This window comes from Glycine max, chromosome 4 (assembly GCF_000004515.6).
Source record: "Glycine max cultivar Williams 82 chromosome 4, Glycine_max_v4.0, whole genome shotgun sequence".
In the NCBI taxonomy this organism is placed as follows: Eukaryota; Viridiplantae; Streptophyta; class Magnoliopsida; order Fabales; family Fabaceae; genus Glycine; species Glycine max.
Window position 1 is genome coordinate 3115478 of NC_016091.4, and position 27828 is coordinate 3143305.

Below are 27828 nucleotides of genomic sequence, written 5' to 3' on the forward strand. Positions count from 1 at the left end.
CTTTCCCGTAGAAACCCAGAGCTGTCTTGGTAAAACTACGATCCCAATTTCGTTAACCGTTGGATTATTGTGAAATTTGGATATGTTGTTCGAAATTCAATTCCGCACGCTTCCACCGTTGGGATTTGCGAGACAATATTCGTGGAGGGAGAAAAAGGAATCGCATGAAGACAGTATAAGTGGAGGTTTCAATCTCTTCTCCGTCTCTCTGACGTTTGAGGAATTCTATCGGAGCAGTCGGAGGAATAACTGAAAGAATTTCAGGGAACCGCTAGAGATGTTGCTATCCCTGGCTGAAGACACGTGAGTCCGCTCAGAGGTAAGGGATGAGTTATTCACGGTTGGGGATTAGTGAGAACATGTGTAGGGATCCTTAGAGGATTAAATTGGGGTTTTATTTTGGAATGTTTTTTTAAATTACAATTTTTCCTTTGATTATAAATAAAATATTGATGTCCTAATGAAGATTGCTTGATAAATTGTGCTCTTGATATTTGTATGTTTCGACCTATGATTTTGATATAATTGTGTAATATTAGTTAAGGGGTTTTAGTCTTAATGTTGTGATAGTGTTTTATATAAATTGTTATATTGAGGATATGAAATGATGATTCAAATTGTGAGTATGTGATGAATTGTAGAAGAATATGTTGCTTTGAGATTATAATATTGTTATTGAGATTGAGTATAAGTGTAAAGTTAAACATGTGTTAATTTGTGAGATACGTGTAAACATGTGATGGTGGATTGTCACACTATGAGAAGTGAAATTGTGAATGAGTTCTAGTTGTGGATAAGTGTGTAGTTAACACTTGATGTGAAATTACTTGTGTTGTAAGCTATGAATTGTACAATAACCCGACCAGTGTTATCTTGAGAAAAGCGTTGATGCGCAGTGTTAAAGAGAAAATGTAGGTTTCCTATTTAGGAGCCAGTGTTAAATCATAGTGCGATTGTGTTGAACGTATTTAAAACACGAGTGTAAGGTCGTGGGTATTGTATAATTCATGAGCAGTGTCTGCATGCAAAAATTATTTTAGGGGTTGGACCTGAATCAGGAGGGAGAGGCCCTGACGGATTCTTCGGAGTGTAGGCCTTGGGGGTCACCGGGTTTGAGTGCTCCTTTAAGCCTATGCTGATCTCATATGGTTGGAGCATTCTCGCAAAACATCGTGACCCTGACTGGTCTCCCTATGATCTTACTTAGTGAGAGTGACCTGACAAACCCATTGTGTGGTGTGTCTTGTTATGTACTCCTAAGCGCCCCAGGGTGGTTTTTCACTGACATGGTACCACATTGCATGTAGGATTGAGTCTTAGCATAACTATTGCATATGCTTGCTAATTGATGTGTTATTATATCTTGATCGAAGTGTGGGATTCTTGTGTAATGTGATTGATAATTGAAAAGTGATTTTTGAATGATGAAGTGGTGAAGTTACGTGAGTTATGTTTAAGCAAGTGGTATCTCATTTATATAATATGTATATTTAATTGTCTTGTTTCTCTATTAGCTAGGAATGTGATAACTCACTCCTTGTGTGTTGTTGTGTTTGGATCCTGTGATGATCTTGAACTTGTGTTCGGGGGAGCAGATGAATAGGTGGATGACTATGAAGAACCTCATGCTAGAGGACACGGGAACACCACGCTCTGATAGGATGTGACATTAGGATATAGGTTCTATATTAATTGTATGAGACTTATATGATTTTCTTTGAGTCGATATGACTTTATTATTTATTTGGACAAATTTGAATATGATGTAGAAGAAAGTGAATGTGAGCCTTTTATCCATTTGAAAAGCTTGTATTTAAAAATATTTTAAAAATACTTTTAATTAATATTTGAATTTTTATTCCTTTATTAATATATATGTGAGGGGTAGAGGGTGTCACAACCACGATATCTTTTCGTTTTTAAAATTTGCTCTCACGCTTTGTTTTTCCCCTTTCATTTCATACATTTTCTTCTGTCAACAAACGGATCATAATTTTGCTTCTCTGGTACTAGTTTCCATCTGTGCTACCCAAATTCTGCTATTTTTTCTGGAGCTACTGTGTTAATCGGAAGGGTGCATGAAGCCATGAACCAGATAATTCCGTGCGCGCCATTGGTATGATGAGTCTTGGAAGACAAATAAAAAAAGCATTTGGTGTTAAACTAGATGTGTTTTTGAGTCAATGAGAATTTTGATAAAATTAATTTAAAACTGTTAAATGAAATTATGATGTTGAAATTCCTCTTATACAAAATTTTGTTTTTATATAAAACCAAGTGTCATGGTTGGAAGATGTTGATCATAACGTGTCGTAGTGTGGTAATTGTCGCTGGCAACGGTCATGAGCCAACCATCTCTGTAGCCCTAACTCCTAAGACTTCCAGATTCTACTAAACCATTAAGATATGATCTATTTAAAAGTGTCTTAAAGGCGGTAATAAATGAATTAAATATTTTTCTTTAATAAAAATCACACTAAAATCCTTTTTTAAGGGGCTAAAATCGTATTAGTAATAATAAAATTAAATGTTAATTTTTTTTAAAAAAATTACATATAATTTTATAGCCATGGGTAGCATTCTCCTTAAGATGTTTAGTATTTTTTTTTCTTGGAATCACAGATCATGGATGTTTCGTAATCCATTAGATCATAAACTAGTTTTGTTTATGATATGAGATAATTAAATAGATTATTTTTATATATGTAAATGCATCAGATCTTATATCATTACGTTATAAATGATGATTAATTTTAATTATGCAAAATAGATATGTTTATCATAAAGAAATTTGTTGTTCCTAACTATACTTCACCTTAATTAATTTTTATTTGAATTTATTTGAATAAGTAAAGTTATGTCTTGGTCATAAGATAAATATTATTTTTTAACATGATTTATTTCATATCTAGAATTAAAATTAAAATTTTAAATCTTTTAATGTTAAGAAGACAAGTCACTCTCACTTGTTAATAATTATTAGTTAATATCTGATTCTTTGAATATAGATAGAACCGCAGCATAGTTATTCGGTTTTAAATCCCAATATTCTAAAACAAAAATCCAAAGAATTCATTTTAGATTTTTAATTGTATTACTAGTTTAATTTCTATCAAACAAAAACTATACTAGTGGAGGTAATTTCAACATCTAATTGTTAGTATATGGCATTTTTTAAATATATTTAATCTTGGTTAAACTTACCAAAATGATTTATAAATTTTTGAATAAATTCTATGTAATTTATTTCAATAAATTTCATACTTAAAAAATAAAAATAATTTCTTACTATTTAAGTACTACTCTACTGATTAAAGAAATACTCCTACTTATCTAGCTAAGTTATTTATCCACACACTTCCTTATATTGAATTATCAATGACATTTTATAGTTGTTCAAATGGATGCAATTAATGGAGGACCACTTATTTCATCATTTGATTTGATAGTGATCAGGACAAAAGTCAACAAAGAGAAGATGACAATTAATATAGTAATTGACTAATATAATATTAAAACTAATTTTAATATAAAAAATATTAATTCTATTTCTTAAATTATATATAAAAATAAATCAAGATAAAGCGAACCTCAAATTGGGTACATTATTTTATCCAACATTTGTTTGGTAGAAATAGAGAATAAAGAAATGGAGAGGAGAGAGATATAAGGTGAAAATATAAATTTTTTATTGTTTATTGGAGAGAAGAAATAAAAATAATTTTTCCGATGGTCCCAAATATAAAAAACATTTCTCCGTAAGTTGCCATAAATAGGAGAAAAATATTTATTGGATTTAATGTTTTCACTTAACTAATTCTTTAAATCATAAAAAATAATAAAGAATTTTATGTTAAGAAAAAATAATATAGTAAAAGATTCTGATTTTTTTAGTTAAATTAATTTTTTTAATTAGTATAGGTTTTTGTTTATTTCCACCGACTCTTTCACTCATTCAAACGCAGAATGATTTTTCCACTTTTATTTTTATTTATCTAAAATAATATGTCTTTTTCTATTCTTTTTTTTTATTTCTATCATTATTTTTATTTTTTATTCTTTTTGGAAAGCTAGAGAAATAGAACAAGACTACAAAAGTACTGCTCAGATTTATTATTATTATTATTTTGTTACATATTGTTCTCGTTTCATTTGACTGATGTCAACACATTATCTAATTAAAGCCGTGAACATGTTATGTGCTGTTTCTTTTCACTACACATCGAATTTTCCTTTAGAGCTTAAAGCTGTAGGCGAACATTGAATTCTTCATCTTCGCGTCAATCTAGAGAAAGAAATTGGATAATGTTTTGGATCTAGAACACATTTATATCACATATCCGATGGGACGATGCAAGAATGAACATTGAACCAAAAGATTAGATTGTGTCAATATGTCAAGTTCTTCTCTCCAAGATACGCTACAGAATCCAATCCTACCCACCAATAACTTTATTTTATACACAATTTTTGTTCGTATATTGATCATTTACTTTCGGTTTGGTCATATTCTCTCTACTCGTTAATATAAACTATCAGTAGAGGGGGAAATTATTAAAAAATTACAATGATTTAACTAAAGTGAAGAGACAAACCGTATAAGGACAATTAATATAACGATCATTGGCGAAATAAAGGTATATATGTTTGGAAAGCGAATTTAGTTATGGATCAAATAATTCATGTATACGTTTAATCGGCATGTATGATTATTTTGGAAAAAAAAGTTATAAGCAAATAAATTTATTGACAGAGATGTAAAAAAATGACAGCACGAAAATTGTTCACGGAAGGAAAAGATAGAAGCAATTAAACGCGAGTTCTGTACAAAATATGCAATCCAACAGACTACAGAGAGATATTTTAGTTTATTTCACGTGAGATTTTGGATATTTAATTGAGGAGATATCTTAATCTGAGTGAGGAGCAAACTACAGACAACTTGGCCTCCCCTCAGTGAACCAATTAAAGTATACAAGATGAGGGATGTTGGCGTCGCGACAAGACAAGCACATGCCTATTCTGATATCTTTCTTAATTACTATATTTCTTCAACTTCAGCTGCTGATATATATATATATATATATATATATATATATATATATATATATATATATATATATATATATATATATATATTGACTGGAGGGAAGAAACAATCAACTTCAAGATGCATGAGATACACTTGAAGATAGATTATACTTTGACTTTAAAGTAAAATTATCATGTCGTTACATTAAGGCAGAATATCATTGTACTTCAGAAGAGGCTATAGAGGCTTCGTACCAAGAAATCTAGCTCATCTTTGATTCCTATACAGAGGATGCTAGCCAGTAACATTTTGTCTAACATGATGACAAAGTTGATGAAGATAATATGCTGTGCATGGCTTATATTCTTGGGCTTGGACAAGCTATTGTTGGTTATGACGTGGGTTGAGGGTGTAAAGGGTGAAGTCTCCCACAGTACGGTATAGAGGTGATATTGTAAATCTGTATTGTATTTTATTTTTTATAAAATGATGTAATCTTATTTGTTAAATAATAATACAAATAATCGTTTTACTCACAAAGATGTAAGTACACTTATTAAGCTTGTGTTGGGTTTTTACTCTGATTTTAAAATTATGGTTGCTATTACTAACACAATCTAATGAAGCTATTGGTTGTTGTGTTAGATGTGGATTTAGGCTTAGACTAGGTTTTGTTTTATGATGTAGCCTCACACTTGCCTATGCTGGCATTGCTTGTAATTTGTCTAGGTTACCGTAGGTGTTGTGTGTGCGTTTGGTTTTTTGTTTAAGCTTTTATGACAACATTCCTTAATTTCTTAAAATTCTTAAAGAAGAAAAATGAAAAGAATGATTTCACAAGACTAAAATTGAAGTTCAAGTTAAATATTCAGAGCTATAGTAACCAAAAATAGTAGCAAAAGTTCAAGTTACTATTACGGTTATTATGCAGGAAGAAACTATTCTGGTATTGCTATAATAAAGTGATAAAGGTTCATTGAAACATGAATTAAGCATTTTCTTCCGAGGATCCTAAGTCACAAGCATAAACGACCACCAGCCATAACATAGAAGTTAATTGAATTCAAAAACCAACATAAGTGATTTGTCATGCCAAGTTGTGGTTTTATTTATTTTTTGAATATTGAAAATAAGGGAGTCTGACAAGCACAGACGTCTAAATCCTGTGAATAATGTTTGGAAATGTATTACTAGGGTATGAATAAGATTGTTTGGGCAAATAAGTATTGAATATTATCCAACGTGAGATGAAACGGTTGAGCAAGCAGATGGAGATCACGTGTCGGTTGCTGACGTGGAAGGACGTCATCACCGTGCCCGATCGTAAACGCAACCACCTCAATCCTGTCAGATAATCACGTGGATTTCTCATGCATCCTTTCCTCCTCTATCCCCGTGCAGTGCTCTTTTCTTTTCTTTTCTTTCTTCTACTTGCATTGCTGCTAATGCTATTGCAACTCTATGCCCTCAACAGCGCAGAGACACCTCACATTCACACTTTCGCTGCCAATTCGGCTTTGCCCTATCCTGTTGCTTTTGGAACAAATCAAAAATATCAAAATATATATTTTTAAACTTGATGCAAAATTTTATAACAACTTCTTGATGTGACGAATTATATTATATAACATTTGTTTGTGTATATACTCCCATAAATATTATTGATAATATCACCTAACTTATTTTGCACTAACACGACTACAGCTTACAGCTCGCATCATGCTCTTTTACACTGTGTCCACCATTTGTCGTCTTCAACTTTTTTAAGCCTCGGAAACCCAGACCAGCTACCCTCCCATTATGGCCGTACAGGTGTTTCAGACACCAAAACATAATTTCTTTCCCATTGCTCCTTAATTAAAATATAACACGCGGAATTTCAATTACGCCGTATCATTAACTCAAATTAATTAATATATCAACATGTTTGGGAGTTATTATATACTACATCCTCTTTTCTCTGTCTTCAGCTTTTTTTTGTCTACCATGTCTCGCATTTGCCCCATATAATTCCTATTAGGGGAATTCTGCAAATTACCTTAACTTTAAATAATATCAATATCAATATCAATATGTTTAATCTTCTTTTATTTTCTTTCTTCCCTGATTTTTTTTAAAAACTCACTATACGCTTTTACGCTTCTATTTAATTATATATATATATATATATATATATATATATATATATATATATACATAACACAAACAACTTGGCCAAGTTTCATTAATTGCCCTTAAAATGATGAGTATGAAATTGTACAACAAAAAAACTTCACGCCTTACAAAGAAGAAGAGATTAGAATTGCATATTTCTCGTTTGTGTACAACTACGACAACAAGCTAATTAGAACTTAGAATTTTATGCAAATTATTCAAATCTCCCAGTATTAAACCGATCATAATGAAGTATATTAGCATAGCATTTGGGGAAAAATTGGAATTTCTTGCAAGCAAGTTAACTAACACAACTGGATTTAATTTCAAAGTAGAAGCCTGAATTGAGACGAGCCAACCAGCTATGCCATGCCATGATGTACAGCATACATATAATTGTTACCAATATATATATATATAATCTCAGAGGCTAAAGCTTAAAATATAATGAATTGATTAACTAGCTAGTTGTACACACTAAACAACCTTAATCATATCTATCGTGCATATTCTCCATGTGGCGAGCTTGGTAAGGTTTAGGCAGAGGAAAATAAGGGGTGGAATTGGAAGTGGTAGACATAGCAACAGGGAACCCTATTCCTGTTGCGTTAACAGTACTAGTACCAAGTGGCCTAATATTGTTGTTAGCGGAGGAAGCGCGTTGGAGTGACTGAACCTGCGTTTTGAGAAACTTGACGTAGTGAATGGCCTCGTCCAACATGGAAGCAGTGTCCATCTTAGTCCCTCCCGGGACCAGTCTCTGCAGTATCCTTATCCTCTCGCTGATCCTCTCTCTGCGGTGCCGCGCCGCCACGCTCTGTGGATCCTTCGAAATCTTCACGTTCCTCCGCTTCGGCTGCTTCACCGACTCCGGGTCTATGTGTATCGGCTGCATCGCCGCCATTCTGAATATCATCTCCCTCATCGCCGCCATCGAGCTCCGCTTCTCACCTCCGTAAGGGTTTGCATTTGCATCCTCGTATGTTTCACTCGGGCTATGTTGTTGTTGTTCTTGAAGCATTATTGGGTTATTATTGGAGAAAGAGATTGTGGATGATGGTAAGTGTGTGAACGAGTATGAGGAGGACCAAGGCATGGAACTGTGAGGGTTATTGTTATCAATTAAATCTGCTAGTGGCATAGTGTTGTTACCATAGAAGTGATCTTCTGGGGGATGAAATCCTTCCATGGTGTGAGTGTATGGTTCAGAGAGTTGAGGGAGTTGCTGCAACATCATAGTCATCACGTCCATCTGGTACTCCTCCGGCTTTAACTGCTCCATTTACGGGTTTCACCTTACTCAAGGAAAAAAGGGGGGAGGTGGGAGGGGTAATAAAGTTAAAATGATCAGAGAGTGAGTGAGGGGGGAAGGAAAAAATGATGGACAAGTATTTAAAGGGTAACTGAAAAAACTGAGAAAAATAGCAGATGGGTGCAGAGGGATGGGGAAGGAAAAGAAGAATATATATGTAGGAGTGGAATTGGGAGTTGAGTTTCTATCAGAATTAATGTGCAGTACTACTGTGAGAAGAAGGGCTTATTGGAGTGGTGAGAAAGGAGGGACAATAGTGAAAAAACCAATAAAATACTGATATTGGGAACAGACTACAGCAAAGAATCAACACCTGGGAGGCGGTGACTCTCTACATGTTTATGCCTCTCGTATATATAATGGTTCAGAAATAGCATGTTATAATAGTGCAGTTAGAAACTACTAGTATTACTGAACATAGTCCAAGCTATGTAAATTATTTAGGGTCAAGTAATTAGAATAAGATTTTTTGTGAATTTTTTAATACAACACAGATGACTATTTGCTAACAAAAAAAAAACAGATGATTATTTACTTTTGAATGAATTAGATGGAGGGAAATTAATGTTAGCAACACAATATGAAGGCACTCTTTACAATATGAAGGCTCTCTTTATTATTATGTAAATTTATATTATTATATCATAAAATATTATTCTTAAAAAAATACATAAAAAAGATTTATAATAATTTACACATATATATTATATTATATTAAGCTAATTTAACTAAACCCCTTGCTGGCTTCGTACAAGTTACTCAAACCTCCTACAAATAAACAAAATCTATTATTATTATTAAAGTAAATGTATTTAATATCTTTAGAATATGTAAATATTTTTTAGGAAAATTAATAGTTAAGAAAATTTGTAAAAATATATTGGATGATATATAATTATTTTCTTCTTTTCTTCGTTATCATGTTGCAAATTCTTGTTGTTAGTAATTTACAATTAATAAATTTTTAATTTATAATTTAAGACTTTAATATTAGTTGTATTAAATATTAATAAGGAAAATTTTACTATCTATAATAGTTTTATTTGATTGAGCTCAATGTAAACATGATTACTTTTCATGTAAAAAGAAAATTTTAAGAAAATATCATGATGATTCAAACAAAGGCTTGTTAAGTAGGAGAGTGTAATATAAGTAATAACGACATATGCTGCTAGGCATAATCATAGCCTAGTTATCCAATATTTATTATATAGGGGTTTTAATTTATTCAATTATAACGAATAATTTAAATTTTAATGATATTTTTCATTGATATTTTTATTCATTAATTAAAGAAAAATGAAGTACTTAATATATTTTTAAATATGAAAATATTTACTTTTTATTTACTACTTATTTTATAATTATGATGAAAATTTTTAAAAAATTATAAGATTATTAAAACACTTGTTTAGTAATACCTTGTTGCCTAGCTACTAGCTAGAAGTCAGATGTTTGGATAGTTTGTAAAATGTTTTAGATTTAAAAATTTATGGTAAAAAAACACATTTAGTATATGTATTAGGTGCATATTTTAAAGAGTAAATTATATATAATGTGTGTGTGTGTATTTCCTTATATTTTTTGAAATTACACATAATTTTTTTAATATTTATTTATAGCAATCTCCCTTATAAATGTTCACACTGTAATAATGTTTTTTTAACCGAATAAGGGATTTAATGAATGGAGATATTTTTCAAATAATATATTGGAAGATTAGTCTAGATGTAAAAAATAAGAAATATCAACAGAAAATTAAGGAAATATTAAAGAGTATATATGTAATTTACTCTATTCTAGATAAGGTGAAGGTGAGATTTTCTTGTATAATGTTTCTTAACGCCTAAATTTATGTTTGTAAAAAAAAAAAAAACGCTTAATTCCATCTTTCTACAGATATTAAACAGCGCTAAGTCATTGACCAAATTATGATCTTGTGGATAGATTATTGTACTGAATGATATGTGAAAGAGCATTATGCAGATGCTACGTGCCATTGAATTTGAAGGCCATGTATCGTCGAGAGTATATATTAAGATCTGTTTGTCCGAAATAATTATTGTCATATTTTATTGGCATGTACACATTAAATGTTATTGGACTTAGCTAGTCTTCCATGGACTAATTTAAATAAGCATGTTCATTGCACCTTGCATGTTTATGAAAAAATAATTCTTTATAAATAACCTAATAAATAATAATAGTACTATTAGCACTATAAAATTCTACAAGAAATAAGTGTTCCCAAGCAATACTATCGTTGATTCTAAATATGTGTCCGCGCCTTCAAGAAGATTTAAGTGCAAGAAATTCAAACAAGATAGCAAGAGGCTCCAATCATTAGGGACATATGTTTTAAGGTTTTATGTTATTTTCTTCAGAATCACATCACCAAAAATATTATGGCCGAAAATGTTTTTTGGATATATTTAAAAATATATTTGATTACATTTTGATATTATTAAAAATATTTAAAATTCAAAATAATGTAAACAAAAATAAATAAAATAGAATGTTAATAGTATTTTAGGAAATAATTTCTCTTCTTATTCCGGTGGGAATATCATATTTCAATTCCTCTTCACCAGGATAAAAGTGTAAATAAACATGTTAAAAATGAAAGTTGTAATATTCTTGAGAATTAATAATATCTGATAATAATTTTTCCAAGTCTTATAATAAATATGAGTATGTAATATTTTTATGTTACAATCTCAAAAATCAACTTATAATCCAAGATTAATTTATGTTAGCTTAAGCATGTTTGCCACCTTTAATAATAATTCGTCGTTCTAATGTTATCCAGAATAAAAAAATGCATTAAAGTTAAGTTTTTGTAAGAAGAATATTGCTTAAAATAAGAAAATGTCATAATGTGAGTTACAGGATTAAAATTAATTATTAACATAAAATAGTTAGAGAGTAGAGACGTTCCAGAACTTTCAATAATAACCCTTGAATCACAATAAAATGAGTGGTGTTTGGAATTAAAACTCAACTATAAATATTTCTTATAAGGTTGTTTTTATCATTATCATAATCATTACTTTAACTTCATCATCATATCATTATTATGTTGTGATTGTTATCATCATTTTATTATTATTATTATTATTTTCATCATTATCATCACAGTGACATAATTGATAGGCATGTCTAATTTTAAGGGATATTTTAATTTCACCCACAATTTTATTTTAATTGTATTAAAAAAAATTAGTATTAAAGATTCTTAATTCTCATTTAAAAAGAAATTGTTATTTGAAACACCCTCATATTAAAATGAGAAAATTACATTTACAAGCCAGTGGCCTGCTATTACACGTGGAAAGAAAAAAAATGACTTGCACACATATGCATCTATATATAACTTAGATATTTACTCTTCAATTATAGGAATAAATATGCTTTAAATGCCATCCTCTGATGCATGAATAATTTTCCGTGCAAATTTTTTTAGGTTAGAATACATTGAGTGGAATTATGAAAGTGCTACCTTTGCCCTAAATTTACTTTCTTTTATAGAACCCTGAAGCCCCACGCACGTGTCAGGTGTCAGAAATCTTACCAGACCCTTTTAAATGGCTGGTTGGAGGTGGGGGATCGCTTGCCGTTAGATGCAAAATGAGTTGAACACGTGGCTTCCATCAAAAAGGAAAGGAAAATGCTACAGTCTATATTAACCTTCATGTGCCGCAGCTACAGTCTATAAGATCCTCATCCCTCTTCTCATAAAAAACGGTACGCTTTTCGAGATGGATCAGGCTCTGATGGAACCTGCGTCATGTGCTGGATTTGTTAACCAACTTACCATGCATCTACACCGAAACTACTTTCCTTTTCTTGAGACCGGACTGATTTATTGTTTTAAATTTTATATAAAAATTTACTTTCATTTTTTAAGCAAATCTTTATAAACAGAAATTAAAATAAATCCAATGTAATAACATTTTATTATTAAAAATAGAAATTAGAAAACTTATTTTTTTCAAATCAATTCACCCCTTCACTTTTCAATTTTCACCATTCACCAACTTTGCTTTGACTGCATCACTTTCTAAGTTTTACCTAGAGATTAATTTATGGTTTCACTTGCATATAGACATATTGCTATAAATGCGTTTCTTTTGGGTTGAATAACTCATTTTGGACATTGTGATGTTTCCATAGTCATTATTATTCAATATTCAATAATTGGGGCACATTTCAGTTCTCAAAGTTTCCTTTTCGTATAGATTGCAGGTTCTATAATAAAGCAGTAGTACAAATCAATATTCAATATAATATTATATTGATGAAATATATATTCACTCAAAACAAAGTACACAATGCATATATGTTATGCAGGGTAACTCTGCGTCTCTGCCGTTAACTGGTGATAATTGAAATATTCTGATTTATATGTCTAAATACGTACATTTCTTATTAATTATGGGTCACCCAAACGACATGCTTTTAAATTGGTCATGACACGGTGTCGTAATTGAGTTGTGTGGTTATTTTGATCGTAACTTAAGAAGCGTATCATCTGATTCGGACGGTAGTTTGAAATCATCCCAATTTACCCTGTAAACTGCAAGTTTAATCATCTTATATGTCACTTGAAAAGAAAAACCACCCGCGACTCCGAAAGTAGTTCCAAGTTTTTTTGAAGTGTAACTTAAATTTATATTAATATTACTCTTTCTTATGTTACAATAACAAGATTTTTGTTATATATTTTGTATCCCCGTGTTATATCTTTCTCTGTGTTGGGATAAATTCTTATAGGATTTTAGATATCATTATTGTTACGTTTTAACATTTACAATGATAGTATAAGACTTAATTTAATTTACATGTCATTATTTTTATCTTAACAATATTTTCAATAATATAAATAAGGGTCTTGAAAACCAATAAGAGTCATAAATAATATAATTTTATATATCTCAGTAAAAAATATCTTTTAATACTTTAACCAATTCCTGAAAAATGGCATAAAAGGTAAAAGAGGAAGGGGAAAGAATGATGCATGAATTGAACGTGTGTTAGCGTGTTTAAAATTTGGATATTTATTGGACATTATTTGGGTTCCGACCCGAGCGAGTGGACCCCGCGCTGCACATAATCTGATAATAGTGCGATGTAGACGTTGATAAGGGGACAAGTTAGTCTAATCAATTTAGAAGGGACACGATTCAATATGGTACGAGACAATTTGTTTCCAATGGTCTGCCAACCCCTAATATAACTTATATAATATAATTACTTTGTTTCTAATTTTAAAAAAACGTTTTCTGTTTTAAAAATAGAAAAATATTTTTTAATAAGAGTAGGTTTTCAAAACTAATTTACATTTTTTTCAAATTTTTTACATCATCTCTAAATAATTTTATTTATTTTTATTTCACTTTTCCGTCTTATTTTGTACTTTTTTGGACAGAACACTTTTACATCTTATTTTGTCACTTTTATGATATAAATAAACAGTTTTTAAAAATTATTTTTAAAACTAGAATAATCAAAACACAATAAAACGCACACAGATTAAATTATGCAGAAAATGTGTTTAGAATCATAAACCTAAAATTGTCCTCAACAAAATAAAGTAAATTATGACTATTGGGCAAGCAAACTAGTAGACTATGACCCAAGAGGCTAGGGGTTCTTAGAAGTTTTGAACGAAACTTACTAATTGGCGAAATTAAAACAAATATTTATGATTTAAAGGCAATATATTAAGTGAAAATTTTGTTATTTTTGAGAAATAAAAATAATAATATATTTTATTAGATCATATTTGCTTGTTAAGAACATATAAATCATATCTACCAAAAAAAAATCATAACCCCTAGACCATAAATCATAACAAATTCTAGATCTTAAATCCTAAATTGCTAACTAATTTTTATTTTTAAAAGAATACTAACTTTTATTCTTAATCACCATGTATAGTTCGATGACCTGTATTTAATTAAGAGAACTTTTAATTCAATAAATTTCCATGATTTGACTATATAAATTATGGTTAAATATATTTTTAATTCTTTAATTTTAAAATATTTTTGATTTCGATCTCTTAATTAAAAAATTATTCTTTTTAGTTTCTCAAATTTATAAAATATTTTTTTTAACCCCTCAAATGTATCTTAGAGGATTAAAAATAACATTTTGGAAAATTGAGGGATTAAAAAAGACAAATTCTTAATTAACGGATCAAAATTAATTAAACTTATCCCAAATTTAAAAAATTAAAAACATATTTAATCCTATAATCTTAAATTCTTACATCACTTCGAGATCGGTCACACCATGCATATACCGTAAGGGGCATTAGAATCAACCCTAATTGGCGATCCTGATCAGTAAGGCTATAGATTTCCAAGGGCTCTCTGCATCCCACGGTAAGATGCGATTGTTGATAAGCAACAACTCACTTATGTTGTAATTGCCATCAGCCTATAGGGCAGTTAGCCTCACTTATAAAAAAAATGTACTGTTTTTGGTACCATCGAGTTTTTAAATAAAAATATACATTTCTACACGTTTTTAAGGATAATCATTTTAAACTTTCAAAACATATTAATCATTTTAAAGTACAAATCACAAAGCTTAATAATCATGTTATTCTTGACATAGAAGAAATATGGGATATTTTTTTCAAATAAAAAGACATGTATATAATAAGGGAGCGGAGACAATTCTCTGCAAGAATACGTTCGACAGGATAAAATGAATCCAAAGGGGACAGATTTTGATTTTTTTTTTTTTGTGTGTTTTTTTGTTTTTTGCTACTGCATAGTCACCCGTCATCACCTTATCCTCTTTCCCACGCATCCATTTTATAATTATTATTATTATTACAATGACATTCAAAAAATTTCAAATAAACAAAACATTATTAACTACTCCAAATCCAATATTTTTTTTTCTCGCTCTTTGGTATCTCCCTAGCTCCATCGGAAAATGCATTCAGGTGCAGATTAGATAAATAATCAAAATTAATTTCTCCGTGACATATAGATTCATATCAAATTTGAAATTGAAATGAAATCTAGATCTTTAATATGATCCCAGGTCTGTGTGAAACAGTGTGCCTGCTGCAACAGCAAGAGCATGAGCATGCGCGTTTGTGTGTGGGTGCATGATTTTCATCGCTCGCAAGTTGGATCATTTTCTGGTTGCCCAATTACGCAAATAATGAAGTCCAAGAATCCAACCACTTGTTTGGATGCAACATTCTCATGGTACGTCAAGTCCAGAACGGGAAGTTAGATCGAATGAATTTTTAAAGAAAATTAAAGAGTGCATTTCAATTCCATGGAATTGAGTTTGGTAGCAGAGCGTATTGATGCCAAATGTTGGTTTCTTTGCTGCATGTGTATAGTGGTTTGCGTCATAATGTCATGCTGATCTCACTAGTTGGTTGTTGCCAGGAATACTCCATTCCTTAATTTAGCATCTTTCTTTCTTTAAGCTACAACTAGCTCAATAAATTTTTTTGCCGATTACAACCAGAATTGACAACTTTGTTTGATCCCTGCAACCAATGGTAAGTTTAGTGTTCCCATTCGCTCTACAATTATGTGAATTTAATTATCATTTTTGTAAGAAACGAAAGAGGCAAGTAGTGGTCCACCTGATTGATTGCAGATACTGTTCATCCTGCTTCCCCTTTAATTTCTTTTATCTTTTTTTATGTTACGACTCACGAATTTAAAATTTGGGAAAATCATGAATTCAGGTAAATGTGTGAGTGTTCGACCAAATTGGTTTAATTTCTTTATCTTATTTTATCTCATGAATTTAAAATTAGGGAAGACCATCAGTTCAGGTGTGAATTAATTCTTTGGGTTGGATCACGTCAAGTTTAAATTTTAAAAAGAGAAAATGTGTTTAAATTGATTGAATATGACTTGTTTTTGGCCCATCTACGCACAAGCCTCTGATCGATTCAGGGCATGTCTGGTTAAAACCTTTTGAAGAGTAAAATATTTTTTTTTGACATGTTTACTTACTTTTATAAGTATGTTTGTACATTAAAATTTTGCCTCAAAATCCAATTTTGTAGAGGCAAGACTTAAGTTACTTTTGCAAACTTAAGTTTGCAAAAGCTTTAATCAAAACATATGCTAAATCACACTTGGATTTAAAATATAATAAAACAAACCACCTTAATTTTATGAGGGACGTATCCCAAAAATTGGTCTTGGATGGGCAGGTTCATCAAAATTAACTGAACGTCAAGAATGAAAAAAGGTACGAAGGTGCAATTATGAATGGGGATCACCCACTTAACAAGAATGTCTCTTCTCCCTTCATCACCAAACATTGTCTTGATATTTCCTGTCAATTGAGAAATTAAAACACATGACAAAGTTTTAAAACTTTTACCTTATTTTCTATATTGACTGGCCCATTACAACTTGTATGGACGTGCATGTTTTTGTGTTGGCATATTCAACCTCTCCACCACATAGTTGATACTACGTACATATTCTTACAACATTCACTGTCTGATATCATAGCATACTTTGCCTTTGGTAGTGCAACAGGTATATAATATATTGTGCCTTAGCTAGGACTCTTTTGCTGACAATTAATCTGTGTGGGCTTCATATAATCAACAATGATTTTACATGATCAATAGGGGTGAAGTCTTCATCATACCTAGGCTCTTCATTATACGCAAACTCTTCATTTCCTTCAAATGCTTCATGAGCTTTTCCTTCAATGATAGTGATAACTTAGCAATTTGAGCAATCAAAAGCTATGCGGTTAAATCCTTGACGCTTGAAACACTTGATTGCTTTAGGATTAGTCTTTTGGTGTGGTTTGCTCAAAGAAATGGGTTGTTAGGTTTGTGTTTTGTTAGTGTTAGACATGTTTTTGGTGAAGGAAATAGGTCAGTATAAGGACTTCTTAGGAAATTGTTTCTCAATCTGAACGGATAGACAAATAACTTTGTCTAAGGTCCAATACTGCTAAAGCTGGACTGAGTGAACAATGTATGTGTCAATCTCCCAAAGGTCGTTTCCTATTGTCTACTCCTCATTTTCTTTGATATGATGTCACACTTCTACATGCCTTTTGTAGCAAGGTTTGCAATTGAACAAAATTATCTTGATAATATTAAAGCTTGATCTCATTAGTTGCATCTTCATTTCTAGCCGTCTTCTAAAAGGTACATAATTGTTATTCGATCATGGCTTTTATTCCACATACTTAAATAGATACTTGATGGACATTGATTGATTACACAATTCAACATTGATTTGTGCATTGTATCTCAACAATAAATCCCTATTATATGAAACAATGAATTTGTTGTTAACGATGAATCGATTCTTTTGTATCATTCTTGCATTGCCTCTTCGTCCATAAATAGGATATCCCTAAACATAAAAATCTCTTCAACTGTGGAACCATTTACGAATATAGATGGTGCCCCATGCTTGAAAAACTAAAACTCAATTCAAATCCAATTTATATTTCTTTTACATAAACTTAGGAATGACAACAAGGTTGGACTATAATGAGGAGGAAGATAGACCCACTCACGTTCGACTAAAAAAAAAGGAAAGTAGGCCAGAGATATTGGTGAGAAGAATCCAGGTGAGATAGGCCTATATGTTGGAGGCTCTATCATACATCAATTATAAGTTAAAGACGGACATCCCCATAAAGCCGTTTCCTTCCCAACTATAGTGGACACACTTAGTAGTCACTCGCTATGAGTCCAGCAAGATAAAAGCTTGCCCCGTGTCCATGCGGGTACCTGTTAAGCCTATCATTCATGGATTTTTTTTATACTCTGAGAATATTTGAGGATATCCCTGGATATTTACATTAAAAAAATATAAAAAATACTTTTACCAAATTTTTTATTTATTCTAATATTTTCTTTTAAAAAATAATTTTAATAGTTACAACTTAAATTATAAAAATATTCTACATAATTAAAAAATCCATGGTAATTCTTAAAAAAGAAATATTTTACAAACTCCAAACAAAATTATCTAAAATATATTCTCTAAAATATAAACTCAAAGAAAACTACACTAAAATGTAAGTTAGTACCTACGGATACAGATACCATAATTCACATCTCCGTCTCGTTAACAAGAGGATGGTGAAATCTATCCATTATCCATCATTATAAATACCCATTTTCTATCCATTTTGAATTTTATACATGAACATCCGTACATTAACCGATCATGTAGTCATATATAAGCCTTTTCTAAGCAAATTTTGAAATAAATTACTACCTCCTACTTTAAACTAATTAAGTCCACCAATTCATGCAATTTATTGAATAGGATCCCTTCGGGCTTGGTTGATCTTATCCATCCTTATTCTTCTACAAATGTGAACATGTAGATTCTTTTAGCATCTTTTTCAGGTAAATCCTTCTTCCACGTTCAAAATCTCTAAACAGGGACATGCCTATCTGGAACTCGACGATCGCTGCATTATCAAGATGAATAAATATTTATTGCGGACTGCACAAATATGTTGTTTGTTAATGCAAACTAGATGCTATTTATAGTTGAAATAAAGTGGGTTCGAGTTAGTTTAACTAGTTAGTTACTTTTGAGTTTTGAAACATTTGGCAGTGATGTTTCTTAATAATTCATAATTTCATTTGCTTATATTAGCGATACGTCCATAAAGTAAATTATGAAGGGTGAGCATTATGATACAAAGTAAAAAAAAAATAAAAAAAAATCAGAGCACTCACGGAACCTTTTGTCAATGAGTAGTCATTTTTATTTTTTCTTCATAACCAAAATTCAAGATTTTTAATTATACACTGTCAGAGAGAACTAGTTTAAGCAGGATATGTGCGTATCAGAATTTTGATCCATTGCCAAAGAAACTGTTGAGTGGAACTGAGAGAGATCGAGCTGGTTAAAGCAAGCCCAATATTCAAGAACAACTTCGGCAATAAATCAAAGATATACACTGTGCAACTGGGCTGCAGCCTGCATGCATGATGATGATGATTCTTCATGGCCCATGTAAATAGTATTATCTAACCAAGATTTTGGTACTTTTCCTAGTGATAAAGTCACAAAGCATGAGCTCCAACGGGCACGAGCAGGCAATAAAGCAATGCGAAGCTCAACGAGTGTATATTTCATAAAGTTAATAACACTTTGTGTTTCTTTTATTATAACTTAACGCAATATTTTAGTAACTTAATAATTATTTGTTTTAATTAATTCTTTAAGTCTGATTGAACAATTCAATTATTATGTAGTCTAACTAACATTAAATTGTTAATGAATATTACTGACGCAATATAATTTTTCATTGTGACTAATGTAACATAATGTTATTAGCTTAAGCATACATGATACACCCACTTTGATATGAAAACTTCGTATGAAAAGGATTACATTTATATTTTTATTTTATTTTTTACAAAATATATATTTTAGTCTTTAAAATTACAGATTTCAGTTATTTTAATCTTGACTTTTAAATATATATTTTTTTGCTAGCCGTTAACTCTTAAAATAATAGTTCCTTTTGTCTTTTTTTAAAAATATAAAATAATAGTATAATGTTCATTGAAAAATTTAAAATAATTAAGTGTAAGAAAGTGGATTTTCATGAGCTTTAACTCAATCCTAAAAAACCAATTTGTAAGGTGTAAAGATTGCTCCTCACTTATATGGCTTATCTCGACACTATCTTCATCAGATGTGGGACTTTAACATATCCCATTTCTCTCCATGGCTATCCTCCATGTGGAACTTTCAACACATCCCTCTATTTAGGTGTGACCATAATAAATTTTACAAAATTAAAATCAAATTAAATATAGAAAATTTGGATGAGATTCTAAGTTTATATTTCAATGTCATTGTAAAAAAAAGTATCAAAGTAAATATTTAATTTTAACATATAAGTCATTAGCGTTTACAATTTTAAAGATTTGAAATGAAGGTTTGCTAAAATAAATAGCTTTTTACTTTCTTTTCTATTTTTTTTTTATAACACAACAAAAGATTTCATGGAGATAAAATTAAAGTGGTTTATGTTTTGAAGACGGGTAAAAAGTTGCTCAAATAAGGATTTGGGTTCCTTAAAGTGAGTACTACAATTTAGAGGATAAAGTAAGCAATCTTACTTATTAGTGAGAAAATCAATATTTGATATATGCATATGCACAATTATGGATGTGTTAGAATATTAACTATTATTTTTTCTATCAATGAATTTAACTGCTTACTTAGTTACTTTATTTAAAGTGGGGTAGTCATTTTAGAGGAATCAAATCCCTCAAATAATACACGCACAACTAAAAGAATGATATTAATTAAAGTTAAATTCACAAATAACCGACATTTAAAAATTTGAAAACTTGAATGAAAGTTCACTAGAATAAATGCTCACAAGTAATTTACGTCTACACTTTTGAAGACTTGAGTAAATAATTACGTACTAAAATAATGATATTCTTATATTTTTTTTAGAGGTAACATTTACAAATTTGAAGACTTGAAAGTTTACTCAAATAAATACACACACGTGACTATAGCCTAGCAACATATTTTTTGTTAGCTTTTAATAATCGTGCTTTGCACCGTTATTTTCGTTAAATAAATAAGAAGAATGATGCAAAGATATCCCAAGATTATAAACATTCATTTTACATTTCTCTTTTCTTCGTCCCTTTCTCCTTTTATCACATATCACATATTACCTATTAAATCTATAATTTTTAATTATTTCTCTCTCATCTATTATTTCTTTCTGTGTATGTAGATAAAAAGAAATCTGTTCTAAAATATTACTCATTGAATAGCATCCCAATAAAAGGAATTGATTTGTTCAATTGAGCAAGAGACTTTAAATTGAAGAAAAATGTTTTTAATAAGACAAAGTTTACAATAAGTGTATTTTTTAATAACCACAAATGTTGGTTTTGAGTTTTGGTTTCTTTTGGGGTGTAGATGGTGCTTTAGCGAGTAGTTCGATGCGGGTGTGTAACATTTAGCAACAGCTCCAATCACAAATGCGTTTAAAAGTGTTAAACCAAAAGCTTCTTTTACCAGCACGATCGGTATCCACTTTTGAAACCCATCACTCACTTTATCTTCTCTTCCAACTCCAACTCCATCTCACTACTCTTCTCTTCTCTAGTCGCCCCGGACATTCGGACCCTGCAACCTTATCTGACATTCCACTCTTGCCTGCTACCTTCTACACGTGCATAAACCAGTCACGTGCCACACTCTCCTTAAACAAACCAAAAAATAAATATTAATCATTATCATTATTTATTACAAAGAAAAATATATTGTCTGACAGGTTTAGTTGAATTTGTTTGAACAAATATAAGAATTATTATAAATTTTTTAATTTAAAAAAGATAAAAAAAATATACTATATACTTGTCTAAATTAGATAGGGTTTTGGATATTTTGGTCTTTTATTATTTTTTCACTTTTTAACCCTCACGAGGTTAAATTATACCAGCTTTGTACATCTCCTAAATATAGACATTTGTTATCTTGCTTTCTCTGATGCCTTTCAGAGTTTCTCTGCTTGAGATTTTATTACTGCGCAGGATTATATATGGTATATGAAATTTGAATACTGCAAATATGATATAATATAATAAATTATCAAACACTAGCAAGGAAAGCAATGAAGAAAATGCAAAGAGAAACTTTATGGGACACTTTTCCCGTATAGGAATGTAGGAGTAGGGCAATGCGACAAGTAAAGAAGACTCAACTCAAAAGAGCAAGAATCGTGAACTTCCGGGCAAAGGTGCAAACATATGATAATACATACATTGTTCCAACGTTAGTAAACCGGTCAGGGACTCACTCTCTTTCACACTACTGCTCGTGTTCTTGTCTCTGTAAGAAACAAAATGTGTGAAGCAAAAGCGGGGGAAAATAAAAAGAGAGTGAAGAGAAGAGAATGGAATCCTAAGAGTACTGAGAAAACGTTAATTAGATGACTACTCAAAGTGGGGAGAGACAAAGGTTTCTGGTCCTCGGAAGCATAGAAGAAGCCTTGATAGAAACATTTCAAACAACATTTTCAGTCAAGCTTCCCTTACATTTCGCTTTCATCGAATAATTCATTTCCTTGTTCTTTTCTTGTAAACCTTCCAAAACCATTTTGAACATGTTATATATTCCCGTGATCATCTCTCTCTCTAGTTCTCCTTACGTTCTTATGGAGGGAAAAGAAAGGATAGGGAGTTTCCTTTTCTGTCACTGACAATTTATTACCTATTTATTCTCTATATTTATTTTTGGCCTACATTTTCTTTTCTTATCTCTCTCGTTGTTGTAAAATAAAATATATTATGAGAAATATATCACGTAGAAATAGTTTACTTATTCACAAATAGAATTATAACCCTCGCTATAAGAAACACTATGATAACCTTCTTTTTCCATAAATCATGGTACCATACTCAATCTCGACCCAAACAAAAAATGATTAACTAAATACTATTATTTAATCAAAATGACTAACCACAAATCGTACTTCTAATAATGGGAATATTTTTTGAACGAATCAGTGATTTACTGTCAGCTCCTATATAGTATGTATCTTTTGTAATATCACTCGCCTTTTCATCGGTTTTTGAATTGAGATGCAATGTATTTTGTGTTCTTCGCTTCGTACATGGACACCATTAATGAGGCTAGCTTCCTCAAGAAAGAAAGCATTGTAAATTTGTCTTTAAGCCAGCCTGTTACATTCTCAGTTCTCAGCTTTTAACCTAATATAAACTGTAAGCAACTCTTTAGCATTAACACTCTTTCTCTCTCTCTCTCTCTCGCGCGCGCGCGTTGGCATTAGCATTAATGTAACTGGAGGCATGCAGATACCAAAATAGCGAAAGAGACGATGAACAGGACGAAAAAAAGAATGATCCCACACAATCACGGACAATGAAGTGTACCAATGAAAATGGGAAAAAACTAGACCAGAAAGAGGAGTTGAAGAACATTTAGAGTTTTGCTTTAATTTCTGATCTTTTAGTCTAACCAAAACCCACCTACATCAATAGATGATGGGTCGGGAGCAAAGATAATAATATCGGCACTAAGTTATATGTACACAGAATCACAAAAACAGTCACACAAACGAACCCACGCACGCACACACACACTCACGTTTCCATCAATATCATCTGCCTCCTCCAAGACTCAAAACTTGAGAGTAGTGATTTAAAAAGTTAAAAAAGAAAAAAGAAAACAAATCAAAGCAAGTAAAAGAAAATTAATATAAGTAGCTAGCTAGCTTGGGATATCATACTTTTTCTTAGAATTAATCATCAGTAGTGGAACTAACAAGTGGATGGAGGCATGAGATTCAAGCCCAAGTCATCTTTTTCCAAAACCAAACGAGCCCTGTTGGTCTCTGGATTAGATCCACAATCCGGGTGCACCCTTTTCTTGGACTGCAGCGACACCCCAAAAAGCTTGGTCTTGCAGCTATTAATGTTACTGCTGGCAGGCCCTTCAAAAATGGTTATAGAACTCCTTGATGTGTTGGTGGGAGAGTTCACAACATAGGTCTGAGGTTGAGTAATTTGTGTAGCTCCTTGTTTAGGGTTAGTAGAATAATACCCCAGAAGCTGGTTCATTGGCCTTTGCATCATTGAAACATTATTGGCACTACTTATTGGAGTGGCAGAAGGTGTATTGCATAGTAGCAAAGAAGAAGAGTAAGAATTGCTTGGAGCCACTGGCTTGACATGGTTCTGAACGAAGTAGATGATGTCATTGTAGAGCTTCTTCATGTGCGCGAGTTCCGACATGAGCATGTTGTTGCTTCTTCTGAGTCTCTCGTTGTCCTCCGAAAGCGCCGTGACGGAAGTGTTGTAGTTGGCTGCTGCTGCACCGTTCACCAATGAGGTGGCTCCACGTGGCGGCGAGTCGCACCAGTTGGATTGGTCGTCGGAGTCGTTGGAAGTAGAGATGCTGACTCTGCTGGAGAAGGGAAAGAAAGTTGGAACGTTAACGTTGACTCCCAACGGAGAATGAGCATGGTGGTGATGGTGGTTCATGATTCCTTGTTGAGGCTGAGCCGTTTTTCTTCTATGGATCTCGCACAGCAAGTGTTTCTCTCCCTTCTTGAAGAATTCGTTCGCGAACTCCCATCGGTCTGGCACAATCTTTCTAAAACCCTAGTTCATCCATTTAAAACTGTCAGAATATAAAAAGAAAAGAAAACAATAATTGAAGAACTAGAGATAGTGTATCAGTGTGTAAGTAAATATAATACATAGGTGTTGAGTTGGCGAACGAAGCTGGAGAAGTTGTTGTGTTTGAAGTAGTTAGGAAGAAGGTCTCTGGCGAATTCAGGAGGACGCCAAACGACGAAGGTGGTGTCGTCTTCGCCCCAAGAAACAATGTGATCTGTGGTGGGTTCGTCCACAAGTTGGTATGTCTTGGTGAGGAAAGGAGCTGGCACTGATTTGTGTGAGTCCAAAGAGAGTAAAATGCCTTCACAGTTGTCTAGAAGAACAGCCATTGGAAGAGTCTATGAGAGAAGTTAAGAGAGCGTGTCAATGACTATGAGACTGAGAATGAGAATGGTGCGGGAAGGAAAGGATAGATAAAAATGTTTAGAAGAGAGGAGAGAGAAAGAGGAGTATTATAGTTGTACTTGCATTGTTACTGTGCAATGTAATGTTATGCGTTTTGTACTTTTGTTTATACATATTTTTTTAATTATTTTTTAAAACTATAAATTTTCTTTGAAAAATCATCCTGTTGGAATTAGATAAAATTATTATAAATGATAAAAAAAATTCTTTAAGTATTTAATAATTATATGTTTAACACTTGAATTTAAAATCTCTAATTAAATTAAAGTAATTTTATTTCAATTAATCTATGTGTTTATTGATAATTATTTAATTTGAATGTACGTATTTTAGATTAATTTGGGTGAAAGGATATGTGTCTGTAGGGGGCATTATATTTTTGTTTCCCGCATCGGTTGTGTAGTGAGAGAGAATATGTGTCTGCCTGTCTAGGACTGTGAAATAAGGGCTTTTCAAGGCAAACCCGTGACTCGCTTTCTCTCTCTCTCTCTCTCTCCTTTTACGTGTGTGTGCGTATGTGTTTGTGATACAGAGAGGCTTCTGAGTTCTGACATTGATCCCGCGCACACCCACTTAAAATCACGCACAAGAGGAAGAAGGTGCAGACCAATGCTATCTATCATATTTTATAAATTGACCGTTGAACCCCTTAACTCAATTTTTTCTTACTTTTTTACTTTCATTCCATTCCATTAGTAGTAATCAGTCAAACACTTCCTATGTTACAGCCTTTTTCCTAATCATTTTTTCTTCCTCTGTGAGCATGCAGATTAAAAAGTCTTTATGTTTTAGAGTTATGTAACGGTTGTAAATACTTATAAATATATCGTTTGAATAATTCCAATGTCTAAGAAGATATATATAATATGCATGCTAAATTGGAATGATTATGTCATAAGGGGTATTTAATTTCCAATTCCAAAGGTAAAGGAATCTTGTAACGAAGTACGATCTGATTTTTGACACACAATATGGTTTTTGTTTTTGGGTATTGACATAACATTTTTCGTATCCAAATAAAATATTGGAATCAAGTAAAGATTGTATCAGAAATGTGAAGAAGATGGGTTTCACTTCACGTCAAACGAGTGTCCTCTTTTCACAATTTGTAGCTTTCCCTTTGTTGTTTAATGTCACCCGCCAAACACAGTCCCTAATTTCGAATCCCTATCAAAAAAAATAAAAATATCTTGGTATTGCACATCTCTAGCAGATATAAGGCAAAGGATACATCGAACTACGTGATGGGAATTAAAGACTGTTGTGGGTGACGACATTTCTTCCTTCCGTTGCTTCTATGATTTTCTCTCTTTCTTTTCTTTTCTTCTCCTTATTGTAAAAAACAGATTTCAAACTTCAATATCGTGTGCTCTCTCTGGCCACTAGTACCTTTTACTTGGTAGCTTAGAATAGCTAACTCTAGCTACCCGTGTTTAGCTTTCCCTTTACTTTTACATTACATTGAGCCTCCTCCAACTTTGGCTCTTACGCGGCTCGGCTTCTTTTGCTGATGTGTCTAGTCCAGGTGATTGAATAATTGACCCCAAAAGTTCCCATGAAACAACTAAGCAAAATTTTACAGCTTTTCCACCTCGTAGGACTATTTCTTTATAATTATAATTATAATAATAAACCAAAACACATGATATTTGATATTTCATTGCTTATTCTCTCTCTTTCCTTTTTCCCTATCACATAAATATACCATGTACTGTATATATATAAGTAGCCCGTGCATTAAACTTCCCAAATGAATGCAACTAGATATAATGAGTAAAACATACGAAATAGCTAATTATTAAATCATTCAATCGATTCATAATTTCATATCAACAATCATGCAATGATCGAGTTTCTAAATATTTCTTTGATTGCCTCGTTAATTATTTTGGTTTTTTTTTTTTTTACTTTTGTGGGTGTGTAGGGTTGTGTTTGCATACTAAGCTACAGGTTTCATAATTTGAAAGAAAAGATGAGGTACAAAAGTTGCTTGAAAACCATAGAGTAATAAGTGGCCAGTGAGGATCCAAATAATTAAAATGAGAAGCGCATTCATTTTGTGATAATAAGTGAAAGTAGAATAGTAGGGACACAGAAGCAGATAGAGGGCCAAAGCAAAACAATGGGAAAATGATGACTAATTATTTCGGATAGATACCACAACTGATTATTTTGATAGTGTCTATGATTCTCATTATTGGAAAAACAAAGCTAAACTGTCCCGGTTCCCCACCCATATATATAGTAGTAATTATTTTTCACTTTACAATTTTCTTTGCTTTCCTCATATAACAATGTGAATATAATTAATTAATAATATCTCAAAAGTTGCTCAACACCCTATTGAAGCTTACGAGAGAAGCTCTAACTTTATCGGTTTACCCCCCAAACAGAATTAAGAATTCAAAGTAAGCGACGATTAGGGTTTTAAATTTATTAGTTAGAAATTAAGCTGGGTCTTCAAAGAGTCACTATTGAGAATATAAAACTCACCTCATGAGTATGAAGTGAAATCTCATATTGATTATAAATAAAAATAAGTTAAATATATAAGTGAGAAAAAAATTCTTAAATATAAATTTTAAGGGTTTTGAGTTAAAATATGAGATTAAATTCCCTCACATAATTGTTTATGGCATGATGTAAATCTTTTTGATTTTTAGCATTATATTCTATTAACGTAATTTTTGGCTGATAAAAACTAAATTATTATTAGTATACATATTATGAGTTTATACAAACAGT

The 27828-nt window shown here is 31.6% G+C and overlaps 2 protein-coding genes across 3 annotated transcripts; both read right to left on the reverse strand.

The window, feature by feature from the left end:
* Nucleotides 1-6112: 6112 nt before the first annotated feature.
* LOC100815041 (transcription factor HEC1) lies at nt 6113-8919 on the reverse strand. Of its 2 annotated transcripts, XM_041014790.1 has the most exons (2): nt 7863-8919; nt 6113-6559 (listed from the first exon to the last, which is right to left on the reverse strand). In XM_041014790.1, exons 1-2 carry the CDS (start codon nt 8466-8468, stop codon nt 6500-6502), a joined length of 666 nt encoding a protein of 221 aa, XP_040870724.1. In that variant the 5' UTR covers nt 8469-8919; the 3' UTR covers nt 6113-6499. The 2 variants fall into 2 exon arrangements, with proteins under 2 accessions (XP_040870724.1, XP_003523603.1); XM_003523555.5 differs by lacking the exon at nt 6113-6559 and having other exon boundaries at nt 7312-8909.
* A 14548-nt stretch (nt 8920-23467) lies between these two features.
* LOC100780813 (heat stress transcription factor B-4) lies at nt 23468-25573 on the reverse strand. The gene is made up of 2 exons (XM_003523897.5): nt 24759-25573; nt 23468-24660 (listed from the first exon to the last, which is right to left on the reverse strand). Exons 1-2 carry the CDS (start codon nt 25005-25007, stop codon nt 23818-23820), a joined length of 1092 nt encoding a protein of 363 aa, XP_003523945.1. The 5' UTR covers nt 25008-25573; the 3' UTR covers nt 23468-23817.
* Between the last annotated feature and the right edge of the window lie 2255 nt (nt 25574-27828).

Excerpts from the sequence above, each read along its gene's own strand:
- LOC100780813 (XM_003523897.5), bottom strand. The coding sequence starts at position 25,007 with ATGGCTGTTCTTCTAGACAACTGTGAAGGCATTTTACTCTCTTTGGAC. Across the intron at positions 24,661-24,758 it reads TTCGCCAACTCAACACCTAT|GGTTTTAGAAAGATTGTGCC; the intron begins GTATTATATTTA and ends TGGATGAACTAG.
- LOC100815041 (XM_003523555.5), bottom strand. The coding sequence starts at position 8,468 with ATGGAGCAGTTAAAGCCGGAGGAGTACCAGATGGACGTGATGACTATG.